Source organism: Desmodus rotundus, chromosome 5, assembly GCF_022682495.2.
Source record: "Desmodus rotundus isolate HL8 chromosome 5, HLdesRot8A.1, whole genome shotgun sequence".
In the NCBI taxonomy this organism is placed as follows: domain Eukaryota; kingdom Metazoa; phylum Chordata; class Mammalia; order Chiroptera; family Phyllostomidae; genus Desmodus; species Desmodus rotundus.
The window spans coordinates 39,129,808-39,149,318 of NC_071391.1; the positions used below are offsets into that span (position 1 = coordinate 39,129,808).

At 46.3% G+C, this 19,511-nt stretch overlaps 2 protein-coding genes across 12 annotated transcripts in view; one reads left to right on the forward strand and one right to left on the reverse strand.

The window, feature by feature from the left end:
* RNF141 (ring finger protein 141) overlaps positions 1–6,745 on the forward strand; it is a 29,420-nt gene extending 22,675 nt beyond the window's left edge. For all 5 annotated transcript variants that reach the window (XM_024558771.3, XM_024558772.3, XM_045194250.2 and 2 more), the window contains one exon: positions 3,651–6,745. In XM_024558771.3, coding sequence (XP_024414539.1) covers positions 3,651–3,801 — 151 coding nt within the window. In that variant the 3' untranslated portion in view covers positions 3,802–6,745. The remainder of the gene's footprint in view (positions 1–3,650) is intronic.
* Positions 6,746–8,529: 1,784 nt separating this feature from the next.
* Positions 8,530–19,511, reverse strand: part of AMPD3 (adenosine monophosphate deaminase 3) — a 45,662-nt gene continuing 34,680 nt past the window's right edge. For all 7 annotated transcript variants that reach the window (XM_024558768.4, XM_045194053.2, XM_053924110.2 and 4 more), the window contains 7 exons: positions 19,076–19,239; positions 18,228–18,354; positions 15,538–15,701; positions 14,261–14,381; positions 12,918–13,091; positions 11,237–11,347; positions 8,530–10,216 (listed from right to left, as the gene is read on the reverse strand). In XM_024558768.4, the coding sequence (XP_024414536.3) occupies positions 10,040–10,216; positions 11,237–11,347; positions 12,918–13,091; positions 14,261–14,381; positions 15,538–15,701; positions 18,228–18,354; positions 19,076–19,239 (1,038 nt within the window). In that variant the 3' untranslated portion in view covers positions 8,530–10,039. The remainder of the gene's footprint in view (positions 10,217–11,236; positions 11,348–12,917; positions 13,092–14,260; positions 14,382–15,537; positions 15,702–18,227; positions 18,355–19,075; positions 19,240–19,511) is intronic.

Consider the following 19,511-nt stretch of genomic DNA (forward strand, 5'->3'; position numbering starts at 1 on the left):
TTAAGGAACTGCCAACTGTTTTCCAGAGTAGCTGCACCATTTTACACTGCCGCCAGCGGTGCGGGAGAGTTGCAATTGCTCCACAAGCTTGTCAGTGCGGGCATGGGCAGTCCTTTCGGCTTTCACCATTCCTTACTGCGTAGTGGTGTCTCATTGCGATTTTCCTTTGCATTTCCCTGCTGACTGGTGATGTTGAGCATCTGTTCATGTGCTAATTTACCATCTGTGTGTCTTCTTTGGTGAAGTGTCATTCAAAGTTCAAGAGCTCTTTCTATGTTATTGATATATACCCTTTATTAGATATATGATTTACAAATACTTTCTCCCACTCTGTTATTTGCCTTCTCATTCTCTCCGAATGTCTTTCAAAGAGTAGAAGTTTTTAATTTTGACGAGGTTCAATATATCCGTTTGTGGTTTATGGAGAGTGATCTTAATGTCCTATCTAAGAAATCTTTGTCTGTCTCCTGAAAGCTTTATTGTTTTTAGGTTTTACATTTGGGCCTATGACCCACTTTGAGTTAATTTTTTAATGTAGTGTGAGGTATCAATCAAAATTCTTTTTCTGCATATGGCTCCAACTTCTCCAGCACACTTTGTTGAAAAGACTATCTTCAGTAAATTGCCTCTGTCCTTTGTTGAAAAGCATTTGTTCAACTACATGTGGGTATATTTCTGGGTTCTGTTCTCTTCCATTGATCTATTTGTCTATTTCACAGTACCACAGTATCTTGATTATTATCTAGCTTTTAAAATCAGGAAGTTCATTCTCAAGTTTTGTTCTTCTTTTTCAAAGTTGTTTTGGCTGTTCCAGGTCTTTTGAATTTCAATAAGAGTTTTAAAATCAACTTGTCAGTGTCTACAAAAAAAGCTACAAGGATTTTGATTGGGATAGGAGATCAGTTCAGAGAGTGTTAACTTATTATCACTACCCAGTCTTCCAATCCACAAACACTGTATGTTTTCTCCATTTGCTTAAGTCTTGTTTAGTTTCTCTTATCAATTTCTGTAGTGCTCAGTGTTGCTTATCTTTGACAGATTACCCTACATACTTTATATTTCTTATGCTATTTTAAATGGTATTTTTAAATTTGAGTGTATGATTATTTGTTGCTAGTATATAAAAATATAATAGGTTTTTGTGTTTCAGTTCTTATATTCTGCAATCTTATTAAACTCATTTATTAGTTTGATAGCTTTTTTTGTAGATTGCTTAGGATTTTCTTGAATGTCTGAACATCATTTTTCAAAAATGTTTTTTCTGGATATAGAATTCTAGACTGATAGTATTTTTTTTCAGTACTTAAAGATGTTGCTTCATTCTCATTTTTCTTGCATTGTTTCCTATCAGAAATCTCTCTTCCTTATCTTTTTTCCTGTGTGGGTATTGTACCCTTTTTCCCTCTGGTTGCTTCTATGGTGTTTGTTGTTGTTTTAATTTGAACTGGCTTTGATCAGTTTGATTATGATGTGCCTCGTAGTAGTTTTCTTCACACTCCTTGTTCTTTGGGTTCATCAAGTTCTTCGGATTTGTAGGTTTATGGTATCATCAGTTTTGGAAGTATTTTAACCATTATTTCTCAAATATTTTTTTCCTTTCTCTCCGCTTTCCTTCTGGGACTGCAGCTACACATGTGAGACCACTTGAAGTTGTCCCGCAGTCCACGGATGCTGTTGTCCTTTTTAAAATACTTTTAGTCATTTTCTCTGTGTTTTATTTTGGATAGCTAATAGTGTTGTGTCTTTTCAAATCACCGATCTTTTTTTCTCAATGTCTAACTTGCCATTAATTCCCATCCAGTGTGTTTTTTTACTGCAGACATGGTATTTTCATCTCTACAACTTCTTTAAAATTTTAAATATCTTCTATGTCTCTCCTCAGCGTGTTTGATCTTACCGCTAGTGTTTTTTTGTATATGGAATATGGGTATCATAACCTTTAATTTTCTCCTCTGCTAATTCTAACGTCTGTGTCAGTTTTGGATTGGTTTTCATTGGTTTTTCTCTTCATTTTGGGTTGTATTCTTCTGCTGCTTTTTATGGCTGGTAGTTCTTGATTGGGTGCCAGGCATTGTGATTTTTACCTTTTTGGGTACTGGATATTTTCGCATTACTATAAATATTCTTGAGCTTTGTTCTGAAATATAGTTCCTTGGAAACGGTTTGATCCCCTCGTGTCTTGCTTTTACGATTTGTTAGGCAGGACCAGAGCAGTGTTTAGTTTACAGCGAGTCATGTCCCCCTAATGGGGCGAGGCCCTTCAGAGCACTCAGCGCTCTGTGCACTACCAGGTTTTCCAGCCGGGCCGGCGTGAGCAGGCAGATTCAGGAGTTTTCCCCTTGTGCTGCTTTCTCCACACCAGTTCTCTGCCCTGTGAACTCCAGCTGCCTCAGCCTCTGAGAGTCTCAGCTCTGTCCCTTCAACGGGGGAGCCTACCAAGCTCCCCCTAGGGTCCCCCTGCTTCCTCTGGCCAGGAAACTCTCAAGGCAATAAGCTGGGGCAGTTACGGGGCTCATCTCCTTTGCTTCCCATCTCTCAGGGATGATTATCCTTTGTCGTCTGGTATCCATCCAGGCTGTCCCTATTGGCCAGAAGCAGAAGTTGACTTTTTTAAATTGTGGCTTCGGTGCCCAGAAGAGCACACACATTGTCCTGTAAAGTACCTCTGAGGAACCAGAGATGAAACTGAGTAACAGGGTGTATACCAGCTCCAGCGTTCACATTCAGTCTTTGGAACAGATCCTTAGTTTTTGCACAAAAGCCAAAGAGCAATTGATATAATTTAATTACTTTGTCTCAGATTTCACTGAGAGATGAAGAGAAAAACATTCTCCCTGCATGACATGTTTCTGGCTCAAATATGGGATTTTTGAAATTTCCAAAATAATGTTTGACAAGACAAAAAAATAATCCCTTTGGAAAACATCTTATTTAAGTGATCATATATAAGCTCTCTTCCTGTCAGGAAAATTCTTCTGCATGTAAAGTTATCTTTTATTTTAAACCTCGAATACTTCCATTTCATTCTGTAGTGGCAAAGACAGGAAAAAACCTAAATGTTCTTCTCTGGGAGACTAGTTAAAAGAATGGTAGCCTATTCATTCAGTGTGTGTTTAAAAGAATAGACAGCTCTAACGTACTGGTACATAATGACCTACGAGATACATCGACAAGTTAAAAAAGAAAAAAGCAGCCCTGGCTGGTATGACTCAGGGGATTGAGTGCCAGCCTGTGAACCAAAGGGTCGCTGGTTTGATTCCCGGTCAGGGCACATGCCTGGGTTGCAAGCCAGGTCCCCAGTAGGGGGCACATGAGAGGCAACCACATTGATGTTTCTCTCCCTCTCTCCCTCCCCGCCCCTCTAAAAATAAATAAACCTATAAAAAAATGTTAAAGCAGCAGTGTGTGTACACACCAGCTCGATCGTGCCTGGTCTGTCTCTAGAAGAATATCTTAACAGGCTGGTAGTGGTGCTTGCCCCTGGGGGTAAGAATCAAAGATTGGGAGGGAGGGGGAGACTTATTTTTTACTGTATACTTTCATGCTATTTACTTGTTAAAAAAAACATGTACATGTATTACTTTTCGAATAAACGTGTTTTTTAAAAAGGAGAAAAAGAAAAACTGTTCTTTAATTGACTTCTCTAATAGGAGTGACCGACACAGGAATTGCCCTATTTGTCGCCTGCAGATGACTGGAGCAAGTGAATCTTGGGTGGTGTCAGACGCACCCACTGAAGACGACATGGCTAACTATATTCTCAGCATGGCTGATGAGGCCGGCCAGCCTCATAGACCGTGACCTTGGGGCGAAGTGTGTTGTTGCTGTCGTGAGCTCCAAACACTTCGGTCATGGAGAAAGAATGCAGGGGCGTGTGGCACAGGCACACAGAGCTCACTTTCCCCCACCCTCTCATTTTTCCCCTTTTCTCACAGTTTGTCCCATTTCTTTTGATAAACTTTTCATGTCTTCCATTTATGGTAAACTGAAATTTGCTACTGTCTTAGACCGTGTTTTCCTATTACTTACCTGTTCTAATATGGCATATTAGAACTAACTGCTCTTGAATCCTTTGCTGAGGTAACCGTAACATTACCAGAGGCTTCTGAAGCACTACTATTTTTCAGGGTAGGAGTATTCTGAAATCTATTTAGGTAGGTTTAAAATAAACCGTGAATGTTAAAAAGTTGTAGTAGCCACTGAGAAAACTCTAAATGACTGAAAATGTAGAATACATCAGAGTGCATGTTACTACTTCAGTTAGTCTTTCTGCTGGACTCTGAGGAGTGTGTATGCCCCCTTGTGGTTAATTATTGCTCCTTTAATAATTTTACTTGAAAAAATCCGCAGTTCTTTCATAACTTTAGTCATGTGTTTCAGAACTACATGTTTTTTACTTAAAAGCCTTTTTTTCCCCACACTGTATAATTTGGGTGAAGACTGTAAAGTCGGGTGTAACTTTGGATTTCTGATGGGGAATCTTCTTGACTGTTCTAGAAATGCTTTCCCACAGCTGGGGAGCTATTCTAAATAGCTTTTGAAAATGCTCATGCATCTTGGAGTTTCAGAAGAAAATTTTCATCCCAGATCCCAAATTTTATATGTCCAAATTATGAAAAATCATTCAATATCGGCTTATGGTGCTTTTATTTTCTTAACTTGAAAACATCTTTCTGAGGCCAAGACCACAAATTTCTTAGATTAAGAGAGAAGAAAATAGTATGTAGCCTTTTAACCATATGTACATAAAAACACCTCTGAAAATTAGATAATTTGGCTTTCTTACTGTTTCATTTTACTTCTTTTGAAATACTTTGAAGGAATATAGTCATAATGGAATTATAATGTTCAGTGTCATTTCAACCATCTTTTTAAAAATGTTTGCTTATAAAGTAAAATTTCTGTTTCATGTTCACTATTATTTCAGCATGTAATGAAACTAGGGCCCGATGTCTCCTTTTAAAAGAATGTTAACATTCCATGTAACTTTTCTGACTCTTTGTAAATTGCAAATATTTTCTGAAGTACCAAAGTATATAATTAAGGTTGCTGCTTATTGATGGCAGAATTCTTGGATACTAGGATTTTAATAGGCATGCAAATTAAATAATTCATTTTTAATGTCTGACCAAAGGTGGCTTGACTTTTACCCCCAAAATACTGGTGACTAATTGGTGGACATTCACGATGGGGGCTGGCCAGTACCAAATAGCTACACACTCACTGTGGATGTTTATGCTGAGCCCTGAGCTCTATGACATTGACCTGGCTATGTATTTCATGGCTGTGTGACCTTGAGAAAGTCCCTTCCTCTAGTTTGTAGGTTCATACTTTAGAAACTGAGACTTCATTTGTGGTTTTCGTGCTTTATTTCAGCACTAGAATTTTTCCCCCAAGTAAAATCTTATCCAGAACCCATAAATCCATGTGCTGTGTACATACACACATGTGCGCTCACCGTGCACCTCTTTATAAATTCATATTTTATTAGTGTAAGCTTCCTTATATAAACTTCATATACTGTTACACTAAATATTATAAAGTCAGCCAGTAATGTGAAAACACATAGTAATGCATTGGTGACATCCAGTATATTAGAATTTGGTGAGTAACACAGTTATATGAGTGGACTTGGTCTTTCAATTAATTTTTTCTTCAAAAAAATTTTAAATTAAATTCAAGTCATATTTGCAGTACCCTGACTCGCCTCCACGGAGCATTAGTATTCCATGGAACATATTTTGAAAATCTTGGGCTAGATGATCCCCTGACACCTTTTTAGCTCTAAGATTTTAAACTGGCCTTTTGGATTAGACCGGCTGAGCCCAGTTCAGATTGCCTAATTTATGGCTGTTTCTGAAAGTGCGCAGAGTTGCTTCGCAGATTTTTTGGATCCTTCCAGGTAGAGCCAGTGACTTCATCCCTCAGAACCTTTCACCTTTCAAGGAATTGTTTAACAGGGAGCACAGCAACTTAATGCCCAAACCTTTTATTTGTCATTATGAGCTCCAAGAAACTAACTCACCTACTGTGAAATGTAAAATGTTATTCTTAGCCTTATCTAATAAATGAGCAGTTTTTTGTTCATTCCATTAAACTGGGTAATAATTCTTAACATGTGAATATTAGGTATGTTGTATTATAATAACTAATCGTAAAATTTGTAAATATGTTTCCTGGATGAAATGTATACTTTTTGTATTTGTATAGCTTTGTCTTTTTAATTATGAAGTACTTAAATGCACTTACTATGATAGGAAATATAATGTGCCTTCTATGATTTGTAAAATGGTTTCATGAACTCTGGGGAATTTATGTTACAAAGTTTTCCCTACCCTAACTCAGTGACAAAGGGTTTACTCATTATAATGCTATAGAACTTTAGTTCAAGAAAATGGATTTGACTATGTACTGAATTTAGAAGTTGAGAATAATAGTAGCTGTTTTATTCTTAGGATAAACTGATAATATTGTACAATAACTAATCTTTTTCAAGTAAGTTTTAGTTAATAGAAGAGATTTTTTTTCTTATGTAGTTTCATAGTCTTAAACACTAAACGTTTATATTCCTTAAGGGACTATTTTGTATGGTGCCCTGGGGGTTTGTGATGCAGATTCATTTAAAGTTGGACTCAGTTTTCTCATACTTAATATATATCTGTGTGATGAGGCTTCTTGAAAATATCTTTTGGTTCATTGATTTTTAACATTGGGAAGTTGGATTTATTAAAAGGCAATTCAAAGATTTTGTACTTTAACTGGTTTCTTCATTATGCGAAGCGTAACCTGCTCTGTCTGGGAATAAGAAACTACACAGAGGTTGGGGAAGTCAGCTGGTCGCCCGCATGTGTGCTGGACAACACAGTGACAGTACAGTTTACAGCAGACTTTCATTCGTTTTCTTATCTTTTTACCCTACTGAGCAATAAAAATAATTGATAAGATATTCCATCCTGTGACAGTTTTGATGTTTACCTTGTAAAAGCATTTCTAAGATAAAATTAATGTGATTAGAGAAGCATGTTAGAATCTTAGTGCCGAGAAGGGGAAAGCCATCTATAAGAAGGAATGGTAGTTCATAATTAAATTTACCGACATATGTCACCATGGAGAGGAACACATTTTGTTATCAAAAGACATAAAAACCTTCTCAGATATGTTTTGGTAATCTTGCAGCTGTGACTTACTCTTTTTTTCTTTTAAAGATTTTATTTATTTATTTTTAGAGAGAGGGGAAGGGATGGAGAAAGATAGGGGGAGAAACATCAATGTGTGGTTGCACTTTGCATGCCCCCTACTGGGGACCTGGCCCGCAACCCTGGCATGTGCCCTGATTGGGAATCGAACCAGCAACCCTTTGGTTCACAGCCCGTGCTCAATCCACTGAGCTACACCAGCCAGGGCTGACTTATTCTTTGTAATCTTACTCTCTGGCATCCTCTTTCTTACAAAATATTTATTTAGAAGTTGAGGGTGTAAAAATTCCCAGGGAACTATATTTGTCTGATTCATATTCCTTTTATTGAAGTTAGTTACATTTGTTCTTTATAATACAGTCCTTGTTCAGGTATAGAATACTTAGGTATATTACCAACCTATCACCTTCAGTTGTATCTACAAATCCAGAAGAAGATGAAAATTGTTTCACCAACAGCACTCAGGAACGAGTAAAGAGAAACCCAGAGGGATGCTTTGCAATTCTGCTTTAACGCAGGATATGAGGAAGTGAAGGCCCAGGGTAGACCTTGGTAAATACCAACGCAGGAGCTGTGATCCGTTTGCACGAGACAAAAGGCAACAACGCTGACCACGTCAGCAATGCAGTTTGAAGTACGTAACTCACAATGTGAAGTTGAGCCTTTTAGAGTGAGGGATAACACACCTCAGAAACTGCTCTTCTAGAAACAGTTACCTTTCCATGAAAGAAAGTAGGATTCACCCCCCAAAATGGCCAGCTAGGTACAATGATTTAATAAAAATGTAATGTGCTGCAGAAAAAGGAAGGTGTCTGAAAAGTTTGCAGGACAGGCAAAATGTAGGAAGTGTTGGCTGAACAGATTAAAGTATTGTCCAGGGAACAGGGAATGACCGTGTGTGGCAGGAATTAGAGAAAAAGGTAGCAAAGGTTTACCGTCTGGGTCCAGTGAGCTTGAGTTTAAAATTTCTGAGTTTTCCTAGTGAATGTCATCCATGTCTGAGTCTTAATTAAACATCAGTTGGTATTATCGATAGCTTTTAATGATGCTCAAACCTTTCTTACAATGTTTAGAAAACTTAAACATTGTCTTTAAATAGTATTGAAATAGTTTTAAATTATTGAGCCATAGTCCTGACAGACTTTATTTAATAATTAAAAACAAATACTTGATACAGCTAAAACAACAATGAAAAACTGCACAATGCTTGTGATATTAGGACAAATGTATACAAATGGGGGCTTTTCAAAAATAATGAATGACTAAGATGAATGTTGGGTTTTCATTCAATTTCTTGATTAACTAAGATAGCATACGTGTTTGTTTAGTTTAAAAAACACACACACTACATTTATTGTTCATATGCTAAGTTAACCAGTGGGGGGGGCGGGGACAAGCATTATAAAATAAAGTCACAGGACAAGAAATTCGGACGTTAAATAAGCATTTCCACAGGCAAAATAGGGTTCTTCCGACCCCACGACTCAGAAGGACGTCCCACGGTCCGCATCTGCCCACAGTGATGGCCAAGGGGGCCCTTGAGCAGTGTGTTGTGTACTAGGAGCACATACCCTTAAAACATTGCCAAAAAGGAAGTTCCTTTATTCAACATACATTTATTGAGACATTTATTGAGCACCTACTATGTACCAGGCACTAGTAACACAGATGATGAGTACATTGGTAAAGCTTAAATTCAGATCGGTCTTAAAAAATACTTTCTACCTCGCCCCTGAATATCTTCTGAAAAAGTCTGTGCATTACATAAGGGAGAAATTTTGCCTTTAAAAAGAAAGGCACCAGGCTACAGTGATAAAAATTACAACATTTATGAGGCTTCATGGAACAGTGGAGAAAGGACCGGAGTAGGAGTAGGGAAACCTAGCTCTAGTCCTATTACTTATTAGCTGGGTGAGCTTAAGTAAATCTCTCTTCTCTGGCCCTAATTCTTCACAAGTAAAATGGTAACTGGGCTACAATTGTAGAGTATTAGGGCCAAAAGGGACAGAGATTGGCTAGTCCGGTGCTTTTCAAAGTCCTCAGTTCAAATGAAAATGTGTTGAAGTCCCAATGAAAAACTTGATGAAAACAGAATCACCTTGAAGGGGCAAAGGCAGCACCCACAACCTCACTCCCCTTGCCCTCCCCCACCCGGAAATTGGGTGGGGGGTTCACCGAACACCATTTGAAAACCTTTCCTCTAATCCAAACCCTCACTTTTCAGATGAGGAAACAAAGACAGAATAGGAGTGACTCTTTCAATGTGCACATTTGGCTTCCTAACTAGGAAGGAGGGTGGCGGACTAAATAAAAGTTTAAGAAATTCATTAAAAATGCAAAGAAGGAAGTTGTCTATTTTTTAATCCTCTCAAAGTAGTTCTTTTATGAAAGGGAGCTTTGAAATTGATTGTGTTTAAGGCAGCCAGCCAGCCAGGGGCTGAAATGAACAACTAGCAGCTAGCCCGCGGGGCCGTAGCAGACTGCGGCAGAAAACCACAGGGACCCCACCTCAGTAGGCACTTGGACCGTGGAAGGCCCTGGCCCCAACAATGCAAGCACTAGCGGTTTCAGGAGAAATATTTGGAAAATTAGGAATGAGTACAGACAAGTGTCCATTTCCCAGACCCTCAAGGAGTAGTCACCATCTACTACTCAGAAATACCAACAGAAGTGGGCATGTTAGATCTTAAAGTGAACAGTGCAACCAACATCACTGGGTTTGAAAGTTCTACAGAGGCATCCTCTCCCTGGAGGACAACTCCAAGCGTGATATCTTGACCACTGTTAGTCACGACAGGCTTGAAATTAAACCAGAATGTTAAAATGCATGTCCAGTGCTGGACCTACTTAGCCAGGGCTGTGATCTCTTGTGACTTCATGGCATCGGACAGGAAGCTGAGCTCATTGCATAAGGTTTCGTATCGGAACGCCATCCGGATCTGAGCAACATTTGTCTTTCGAATATCGTTTCCTTCAGGTCCTTCTTTGTAATAATGCTGTCCCAGAAACCTTTGCTTTTCCTGTGGACCAAGAGAAATACAAATGAGACAACACACCTTAGACTCACTTTCTCTACCCACACAGCGGCCCTGGCATGCAGGCGTGTGCCTCAGCAGGCCCTCCATCAGCGCTCTTTCCCCACAGGGCTCTTAGGAAATTCCTCCTGGCCTCCATGTCCTCTAGGATGTCACCCTTCATTTCCCACTACGCCGTCCTTGATCAGAAAGGAAAGATGACTGCTGGCGCGGACAGAGGCAAGGTGAAGACTCTTAAGAAGTCCCTCCTGAGATCTGACAAGGGCAGGCAGTCAGGTGGTGGGGAGAGCCAGTCCCGGGAACAAAGTGAATCCGCAGCCTTTAACTCCTCTGCATCGGCATCAGTAAGAGCAGCACCAATACAGCCCTCTTCCTGTACCAGTGGCGTCACCCACAGGGGCACCCAGGGGCCTAAGACACCATGTAGAGCAACGGGTCTCAACCCTGCACGTCAGAATCACCTAGGAAGCTGTAAAGAAAACTACTGGTGTCCAGGTCCCATCCCTGGAGTTTTTTATTCAATCGAAGTACCGTTCATCTATTCAAGAAATCCTAAGCGCCTAGGATGTGCCAGGGACTATTCTAGGCCCTAGGGATAGGATGCTGAACGAAACAGGCTCCACCCCAACGGAACTTACGTTCTAGAAGGAAAGACAAACACATAACGACGTATTACAAGGTAAGTAGTGATAAATACTAGGAAGAAAAGTAGATTGAAAGGATGGAGAATGATGGCAAGTGTGTCTATTGTAGACACAGGGTGACCAGGGATGGCCTCTGAGGAGGAGACATTTGAGTAGAGGTCTGAAAAAGGTGACAGAGCAGCCAGGAAAATTCGCAAGTCTCCTCCCCAGTACTCTTCCCTAGAACATGCGTTTCAGTGTGACGGAGACCCTGCTTGTCCTCTTCCTCACTGACCCCAGAGCCTGGAAAGTGCCCGGTACACAGGCACCCACTGTGCACGCGCGAAAGGCCGAGAGAGACAGAGGGCCGCCCACACCGTACCTGGTGCGAGAGGCCGCTCTGCAGCACGCTGTTCCTGGCGATTTCACACAGGTCGCACGTGCTCAGCTTCCACACCTGGGCTGCAATCGCATATTCTTCCATAAGCGCTTCCTAGATCGCCCCAAAAGTAAACGTATTAGATGGCAGAATGCCCGTTTCAGGGCCTCACAGATTCCAGAGCTAGAAACATCAAATGCTACAGGCTTAATTTTTATGACTAGCCCCTGGATAATCAAACAACATCCTCCCCCTTAAACGACAACCTGAAAAGATCTTTTTGTGTGGAACCTCAGGTTACCAAGGAGAGACATATCAAACGTCTCCATAGGTATTTGTTAACCAGCACATGTCCAAAGCCCTGAGCTGGTCACGGGGCACCAGCCTGCCCTCCCGTGACAGGCTCCTGGGTCAGTCATACCTTTCGTACCTGCTCTATAGCTTTGCCTTTTATTTAACAGACCATTGTCTTAAGATTGTCCAAAAATAAAAGTTAATCTGAGTGGAGCACCAAAAGCAGCGATCGAACCCCAGGTCAAAATGAGAATAACCAAGTATGAGCAGTGAGGCTGCAGGATTTGGGTTCAGGCGGTGCTCTCACTTGATCTTCTGGGATGCAAAGTGCCTGATAATCAAGCCCTCGCGTGACCTCTTCGCCACCCCACTGCCGCTGTATCCCGGAGCAGCGGTTCCCCAGGATCCCCGGGGGTCCCCCAGGCCTTTCAAAAGGCCCTCCCTTTTCCAACTACATATCTTTGTGAGACAAGGTTTATTTATCACAACAGAGAGAATGTAGATATGAGACACCGGCTGTCTTCTATTAAACCGGACAGTAAAGAGATTTGCAAAAATGTAGAACAATGCCATTTTATTTTTTTGTTTGTTGTAGGAAATATGCTTTTCATCAAGATTGCTATTTAAGTAGCTTTTAATAGTTTTATTAATGTTATTTTTAAATGGGTTAGCACTTTTCAATCTCTCATTCGTTTCTAACATAGTGAAATGTCACCAGATGTAACTCATGTAGACAGCAGCCCTGTGAGGGCCTCCATTCTTGAGGGTGCGAAGGGTCCTGAGACCAAAAGCTTGGAGAGAGAGCCTGTCCTCGAAGACTCTGGCGCTTCTGTTTTTACTAATCAGTGGCTGTCTTATCGATGCCGTCAACACGTGCTCGGCACGCTAATGGCTGGTCCCCGTGCATGACATCTCCTCTCCCTTCCTCGTTCCTTTCCCCAGAGATCCAAAGTGTAATAATAACACAGAATTAACAAAAACGGTAGCTAACATTTTGGATACGTGCTCTATGCAGACACGGTTGTACACTGTGGTTCGTTATCTTAATGGAGCCTCACAATACACTACAGGTGGGTGTAGAGACAATTTTACCCCCATTTTACACATGAGAAGGAGGTAACAGAGAGAGACATCAAGTAACTTTACTGGCATCACGGGGCTAGTAAATTCCAAGGCAGGGAAAACAGAACAAGGCAAGGCATTGAAATTGTGCCTTCAAAGATTCAAGGACCCCGAAAGCACACTCCCAGAAGGGACTCTTCCCTCACCAGGAGCTTCCCTGCTGTCTTCACTGGACCCCCACCCACCCTGAGAGCAGAACTGAGCTGTGCACTCAGGTGCCTGCGACAGCCCAGGACTGGGGCCTGCCGGGGACCCCTGAAGCCCTCACCTTCGTGTAGTGGAACTGCATGGGGTCATCAGTGGAGAGAGAGACATGCAGTCCCTTGTGCAGGAATTCCCTCAGAGGGTTTTTGGAATATTCGAGGAACAGACTGTTGTTGCTGAGCGGAGACATGGCAATGGGGATCTGAGCCAGGTAGTAGAGATACTGCAACACCGGACTCTGAAAAGGAACCGTGAAACTCAGGTGACAAGGGCCAGAGAGGGGTGGGAGGGAGGAAGCAGGGGAGAAGCATCATCTGTGGAAGCCAGGGGCCTGGGCAGTGTCTGTGCAAGTCCTCAACCAAGCCCGACTTCCCCAAAGCCACGTCACCCATCCCCCTCGCCTCCCCCAGCATCTCCATTCACCCCATTCCTAGTCACATGCCCATCTGTCCCTGGGACTGCCCTCCTGTCCAGTGTTGAAAGTGCTCCCTCTTGCCTCCAAAGTGGGGGCCCAGCTCAGGGCAGGAAGTGCAGCTACACAGCCCAGCTGACCCCAACCTGCACACTCTGCTCCCCTCCCCTACACGCTGACCCCAACTGGTCAGTCCAGAAGATGCCCCACTTGGTTGCTTGGTTGCTTTGACTGCAAACACTCAGGTTGAGACTAAACACTCTGGCTCCTCAGGGGTGGGAAGGGGCAGACCTGAGTGGGCTTGAGTGGAGTGGCTTTTGGGTGCAGCACCCGCCCCACACAGAACTGTGACCGGTGCTGAGACCTCCCCAGGACCAGAGCAGGGGAGCAGCTTGAGCAAACACCGTCCCTGCGGGAGTGGACCAGATGACGGAGAAGACCCAGTGCAGAGTTCATGGTAGCAGTGCTTATGTCAGGGAAACGCCAAAACTCTGTCCAACAACTAGAGACTGGCTGAATCAATTACAGACCATCCGAATGGCAGGCCGTCCTTCCATTGGCCTTCAGAATGAGGAGCATATATATTATGTTGCAGCGCAGAAAAACGCTCATTATACAAAGTTAATGGACAGAAGAGTAACCAGAATCTGTGTTCATAATTATGATAAGCATTTAGAAATATGCTCTGGGGAAAAAAAAGGTTGGAATTGGAAAAAACGAAAAAGCTATAAGTGGCTGTTTCTATGAAAGCAATAGCAACATAGGTTTTTCTCCCCCATCTCGCCACGTTCTGGAAATCCAAATTGTGTTACATTTATAATTCTATAATTATATATGAAACCAAGGCGACTACAGACAGCTCAGCCCAGAAAAAGACTTCACTGGACAGAGGCCCCCAGAGGGCAAACAGGAGCCCAGGAGACCCCCACTGCCCCCGAGGGGAGCCCAGGGCAGGACCGTCGCTGAAGGGCGGTGTCTGGGAATGGCTTGGTCACCTTCTTGAGGAGCAGCCCATGGGAGATGTTGTCGGCGGTCAAGAAGGCAGACACCAGGTGTGTGATGGAGCCAGCTTCCCCACAGTGAGGCCGGAATAGGAATGTGCTCAGGCCTCGTTCCCTGTAGAACAAGTGAGGCAGGTTCTCGGTCAGCAAGAACTCCTGGGCCACACTGCCCAGGGCCCCACAGGAGGGGGTCCTAGCTCAGGGCCTACTCCAGGGGAGACAGTCACCCATGCCAGAGTCAGCACAGCTGACCCAGGACACCCTGGAAATTGTCCCTCCCAAAATGCAGAGGTTAGGCCCAGATGCCTCAGAGCCAAGAGACGCCATCCCTGAGGGACAGAGAGGGGCCCTTGTGGGGGAAAGACCCTGTCCCACCCTCCACCCACCCCTCCCCTTCCTCTCTTTGCCTGCAGCCCAGACTCACAGACCTTCAGGGCCGGAGAAGCCATGAGAAATCCCTGAGTCCAACTTCATTGTTATACAAGTGGACAAACCCAGGGAACCCAGAGGGTGGAGTGAGACATCAGAAGCCACTGAGCAGGTCAGTGTCAGAGCCAGAACCAGAGGCCCCACATCCACATGCTCAGCCCCCAACCCAACACCAGGCCAAGTGTTTCCAGTGAGTCCCCTGCAAAACCTCCACCCCCACAAACGAGCACTGGCTGAAGCCCAGCTAGTGAGGCCCCACAGCCCAGTGGGGGTGGGACTCCGAGGGGAACAGGTGGCTCAGTATCCTGTGCCCTGGGCACCTGACTCTGGCCACGTGTGCCTCACCTGCGTGCATGCACTGGTGGGAGTCTGTGTGCGTGTGAGACCATTGGCTGCCTCACATGCTGGCCGAGAGCCTGTGTTCTCATAGGTACATTTGTGGTCATGTACAGCGCCATGAGGGCACAGATTTAGTCTGCTTTGTTCCCTGCGTATATGCGTCCAGTGCCCGGGACACAGCCTGTCACATAGCAAGTACAATAATTTGTTTCATGGATAACTGCATGTGTGAACACTTGGTGTGGTGGTAAGTGAACATGCATGTGTTTGCATATCTATGTATCACATCAGGGATGGACAGGTACACGTACGTGTCTGTGTTTGGGGGTGGGTGTGAACATGTGTGTGTACAGGCATGGGGTTGGCTTCATGGGCTGCATGACGGGTTGTGTCTGCAGTGAGCGTGACTGCGTGTGTGGGTGGCCCCATGCGTTGGCGGGGGCATGTCCCTAGCTCTGAGGTTTGAGGGCCCGTGGCCAGGCGCGCAGGGCCGGCTCACCCACCTGCGGAGGTTGTTGAGCACCATGATGTTGGCGTACATGTAGTACAGGTAGTAGCTGTAGGGCGGGTTCTGCTCGCTGGTCCAGATGTCCGGGATGGGGCTCTTGTCTGAGAACATGTGGTCGCTGTGCTTGGACTCGTCATCCACGCTGTCGAACCCTGTCACCTGGGCGGGACAAGGGGTCCTGCATCAAGCTGAGGCCAGCAAGCTGCCAGAGGCCTTGGAGTTCAGGCCTCTGAGGTTCACACCTCAGCTGGGGAGCCCAGGGCCAGCCTGAGGCACCTTACACCCAGGGATGGGGAGTGGGCACAAGGCCACCATCTACGCCTCCAGGACTTCCAAAGACACTCAGAGGCCAGACTGGAGAGTGCTGAGCCCCCGCAGGATGGCGAGGTGACACTCGGGCCAGGCGAACAGTGAGGCAGCCATACCCACTGCCCATTCCCCTGCTGTGCCAAGGAGGCCAGTGCTACAGGACAGCCACTGCCATCAGCAGCAGGGACCGTCCCTCTGAGGGGGAAGGGGACAGGCATTTCCCATGCACCTATTATACATTAGGCACTGCTTGAAGTGCTTACCACACATTGACCAATTTAATCCTGGGAGCAACCCTGTGAGGGAGGGCTTGGCCATGAGCAAACCAGAGCCAAAGCGATTAAGCAGCTTGCTCACAGGAGACCACCAGGCTCCAAGCCTAAATGGGCTCAGCATCTGGACTCTGGGGCTGCAGGTGGAGAATGCCCTAGGGCATGTCCCAGGCGTAGTCATGAAAAAATAGCCTGGAAGCTTCACAAACAGGCCACGGTGGGCCCCATCCAATATGGCCCCTTGGAAGGCTGAGCCATGGTTCTGGGAGGAGGTGGCTCTGTTCACCCTGGGAACTGCCCTCGGAGCCAGGTCAGCTGGGGTCCAAACTACAACCCTGGGCCCCCACCCTAGTCTCAGGCTTCCTCATCACCTGATCCCAGAGGTCAGGCCCTGACCACAAATGTACCTATGAGAACACAGGCTCTCGGCCAGCATGTGAGGCAGCTTTGTTAAGGTGTCCCTCCTTTTACTCACACACAGCAGTGCTCTGGGAAGGGGCTTCTGAAAGACTGCCCACTTCGCTCCACTACTGGCCCAAACTGAGAGCTCCCAGCCCAAGCCCAGGCCCCAGCTGGGTCTGCTGCCTCTCCCAAAGGAGCCAGGAACCACGAGAGTCTTGCCAGAATATTCCCTGTGACAAAGCCATATGTATCAAAAGGAGGAGAGTCCCCACTATAGTCTCAGCATGGCCTGGAGGGGTGTGGGGAGCCAGGGGGAACCTCGAGTTCTGGGCCTCCCCGGAACTCTCAGGGCCTGGCAGGGGTAATGTCAGCCCCTCTACTGGGCTCTGTAACCAACCGATGCAGGGCCTCGGACTGGACCTGAACTCCTCCTCCTCCGCCAGTCTGCTCTTCCCCCACTGTGAGCAACAGCCCCTGCAAGGAGCACTAGCCACTCTCCAAGACAACCAGGCCCTGGGAGGCCCCCTAGGCTTTTCCCTCTGGCTCACCTTCAGGCTCTGCCCAGTCCTGCCAACCAACACTCATGCCCTCCACGCTGCCCGGAGTCCCCGGCCTGCCTCCTGCACACGCCACGCTTTTCTTACTTAGGCGGCAGTACGGTGTGGGGATAATGGCACCTGCTCGGGAGTCAGGCACCTGGATATGATGAGGTCCAGTTCTGCCACCTGTTAGTTTTAATCTCATGCATAAATTGGAGCTCCAAGCCTCACAGGGCTGGTGTGGGGATTAAATGAGACAATCCCAGGAGAGCACTTCACACGAACACAAACACTGCTTGTTATTAACACCGACCATGGTGTAAAGTAGGACAGAGAGGAGGCTGGAGCATGGTAGTGCAGTGGTGTGGGCCACCGGGGCAGGCAGAAAGTGATAACCTAGCTGTTATGGTGAGTTCAAGCCCCGCCATCTGTCTGATTGCAGGAACAGGCCCCTGACTCTTGTCTTGCCCCCTTCCCCCACCTCCAGACACCTTCTGTTCTGGGCCATTCACCATACAACAGCCAGGATGGTGTTTGTCTCTCTCTCACACACACATACACACACACCCTCAATCACCCCAGACCCAGACCCCAGCGCTACAGCGTCTTCCCTGCCCCTCTCCCTGTCCACCAGATACTGAACTTGCTTCTCACTATGTCCAGCTACCTCCATGCCAGGCACACAGAGCAAGCAACCAGCTCCTGCCCCCCTCGTGCCCTTTCTGGTCGGCCTCTCCTATATCCCTTCTCTCCCTCTCCCGTAACTAACCAGATATGGAAGGTAAATATATTTTGTGGGGCTTGTGTGCTTAAGGTGTGAGGACTGTCTTTCTAGGTAAGAGCAGGAGAGCTGAAATGTCTGCCTTTCTAAAGAGGCCAGAGGCTGCTGCTTGATGCTGTGGGGGCAGGGCCCAGTCTTTTCAGCTCCACCAGGCCAAGAGCTGACTCCCCAGTCTTGCCCCAGCACCCCGCCCCCACCCCCAGAGCTGCCCCTGAAGAGACAGGTGGGAGAAGGGGCTATTTTAGAAATTCAGCCGCTTGGGGCTGGCAACCGCACGCCTGGGGCACAGTGGGGACAGGATCTGAGGGAAGCCTGGTCCGACCCACAGGGAATCCTCTCTCTCCACCGCTGCGCACTTCACCAGGACACCACCCCAGCTTACATATTTGAGGAAGAGGTGAAGTTCTCGGTGATCTTGGGGGTTGATTGTGGCCTCAAAAAGGGGCAGGAAGATGTTCTCCAGCATCTTCCCAAAGCTTGGCAGCAGCTTCTTTGACCTAAATATGTCACTGGGGAGAACAAAGACAATGATCAGGGTGGGCCTGATAGCCCCCTTGGGCTGTCTGAGGTTGACCTCAGTCACTTCCTCAGGCAGCTCGTGTCATCATTTAAACACCCAGAGTGGAGTCAGAGGTGTGGCCTGAACACAGACCCTCCCCCTCCTCTCCAACTCCCCCAACTTCTGCAACACCAGGCACTGGCTGGCGAACTCAGCACCTGCCCAACCCATCAGGGAGCCCTCTCCAGCCAGAGGCCACCCTGGGAGAAGGGTGGAGGGGTTCCGGCTGACCAAGGGTTTGAGAGATGAGTCCTATTGCCCAGTGATCCAAACTCTCTGCCGCTCAGCCCAGTTCCCCTAAACCACAAGCCCCAGCCCATCCAGGGCCTTGAACCCCCACACCAGCCAGACAGGAGGACAGTGGCAGTCTGAGTCAGATCCAGGGAGAGGGCCAGCAACAGAGGCCACTCACCCAAAAGGACATCCGCATCCTGCAGTGAGAAGACGGGCAGTAGTTCCCACCAGGCATTTGCACATATATGTTCTTTAAAGATAAGAGTTTGTCACAAGACTCTGCTGACCACCCCTTCCTAGAGGAAAATCCCTGGGGAGAAGAGGCCTCAGTTGGCACTGGAACAGGTCCCGCCTCTCAATAGTGCAGACTCAGTGGCCCATGCAGGACAGGCTGGGGCCCCAGAGAGCGCAGGCAGACAGCGGGCCGCCTCACTTACTAGATCCGGGGCACCTGGATGATCCAGCGCATGTTGGGTGAGTAGACCTTGTGCTGGATGAACCAGCGGGCCAGGCTGGGCCACTCTTCGGGACTGCAGCCGTAGATGGAGAGCCGTGGCTCTGAGTACTGGTACTTGCTCTCCTCCAGCTCCCGCGCCACCTCCTGGCACCAAGAAGACCTCAGGTCAGGCCAACAGCACCTCAGCTGATGGATCCCGCAGCTCCCGTGGCCACCTGCTCCCAGGCTGGGGTGGCCTCATCTACATCACCCTGCTGCCAAGTAGGAACTCTCGCCTCAGCAGAGGCTCCTTCCAGGAGAGAAAGGCCTTGGTTTGCACCACCACACGCGCAACCAGACCAGACGGCAGACATGTCTCCACATGGAGTTAAGCTGCTCCCAGCCAAGTGCAGGCTGCAAACAGACAGGGCAGCAAG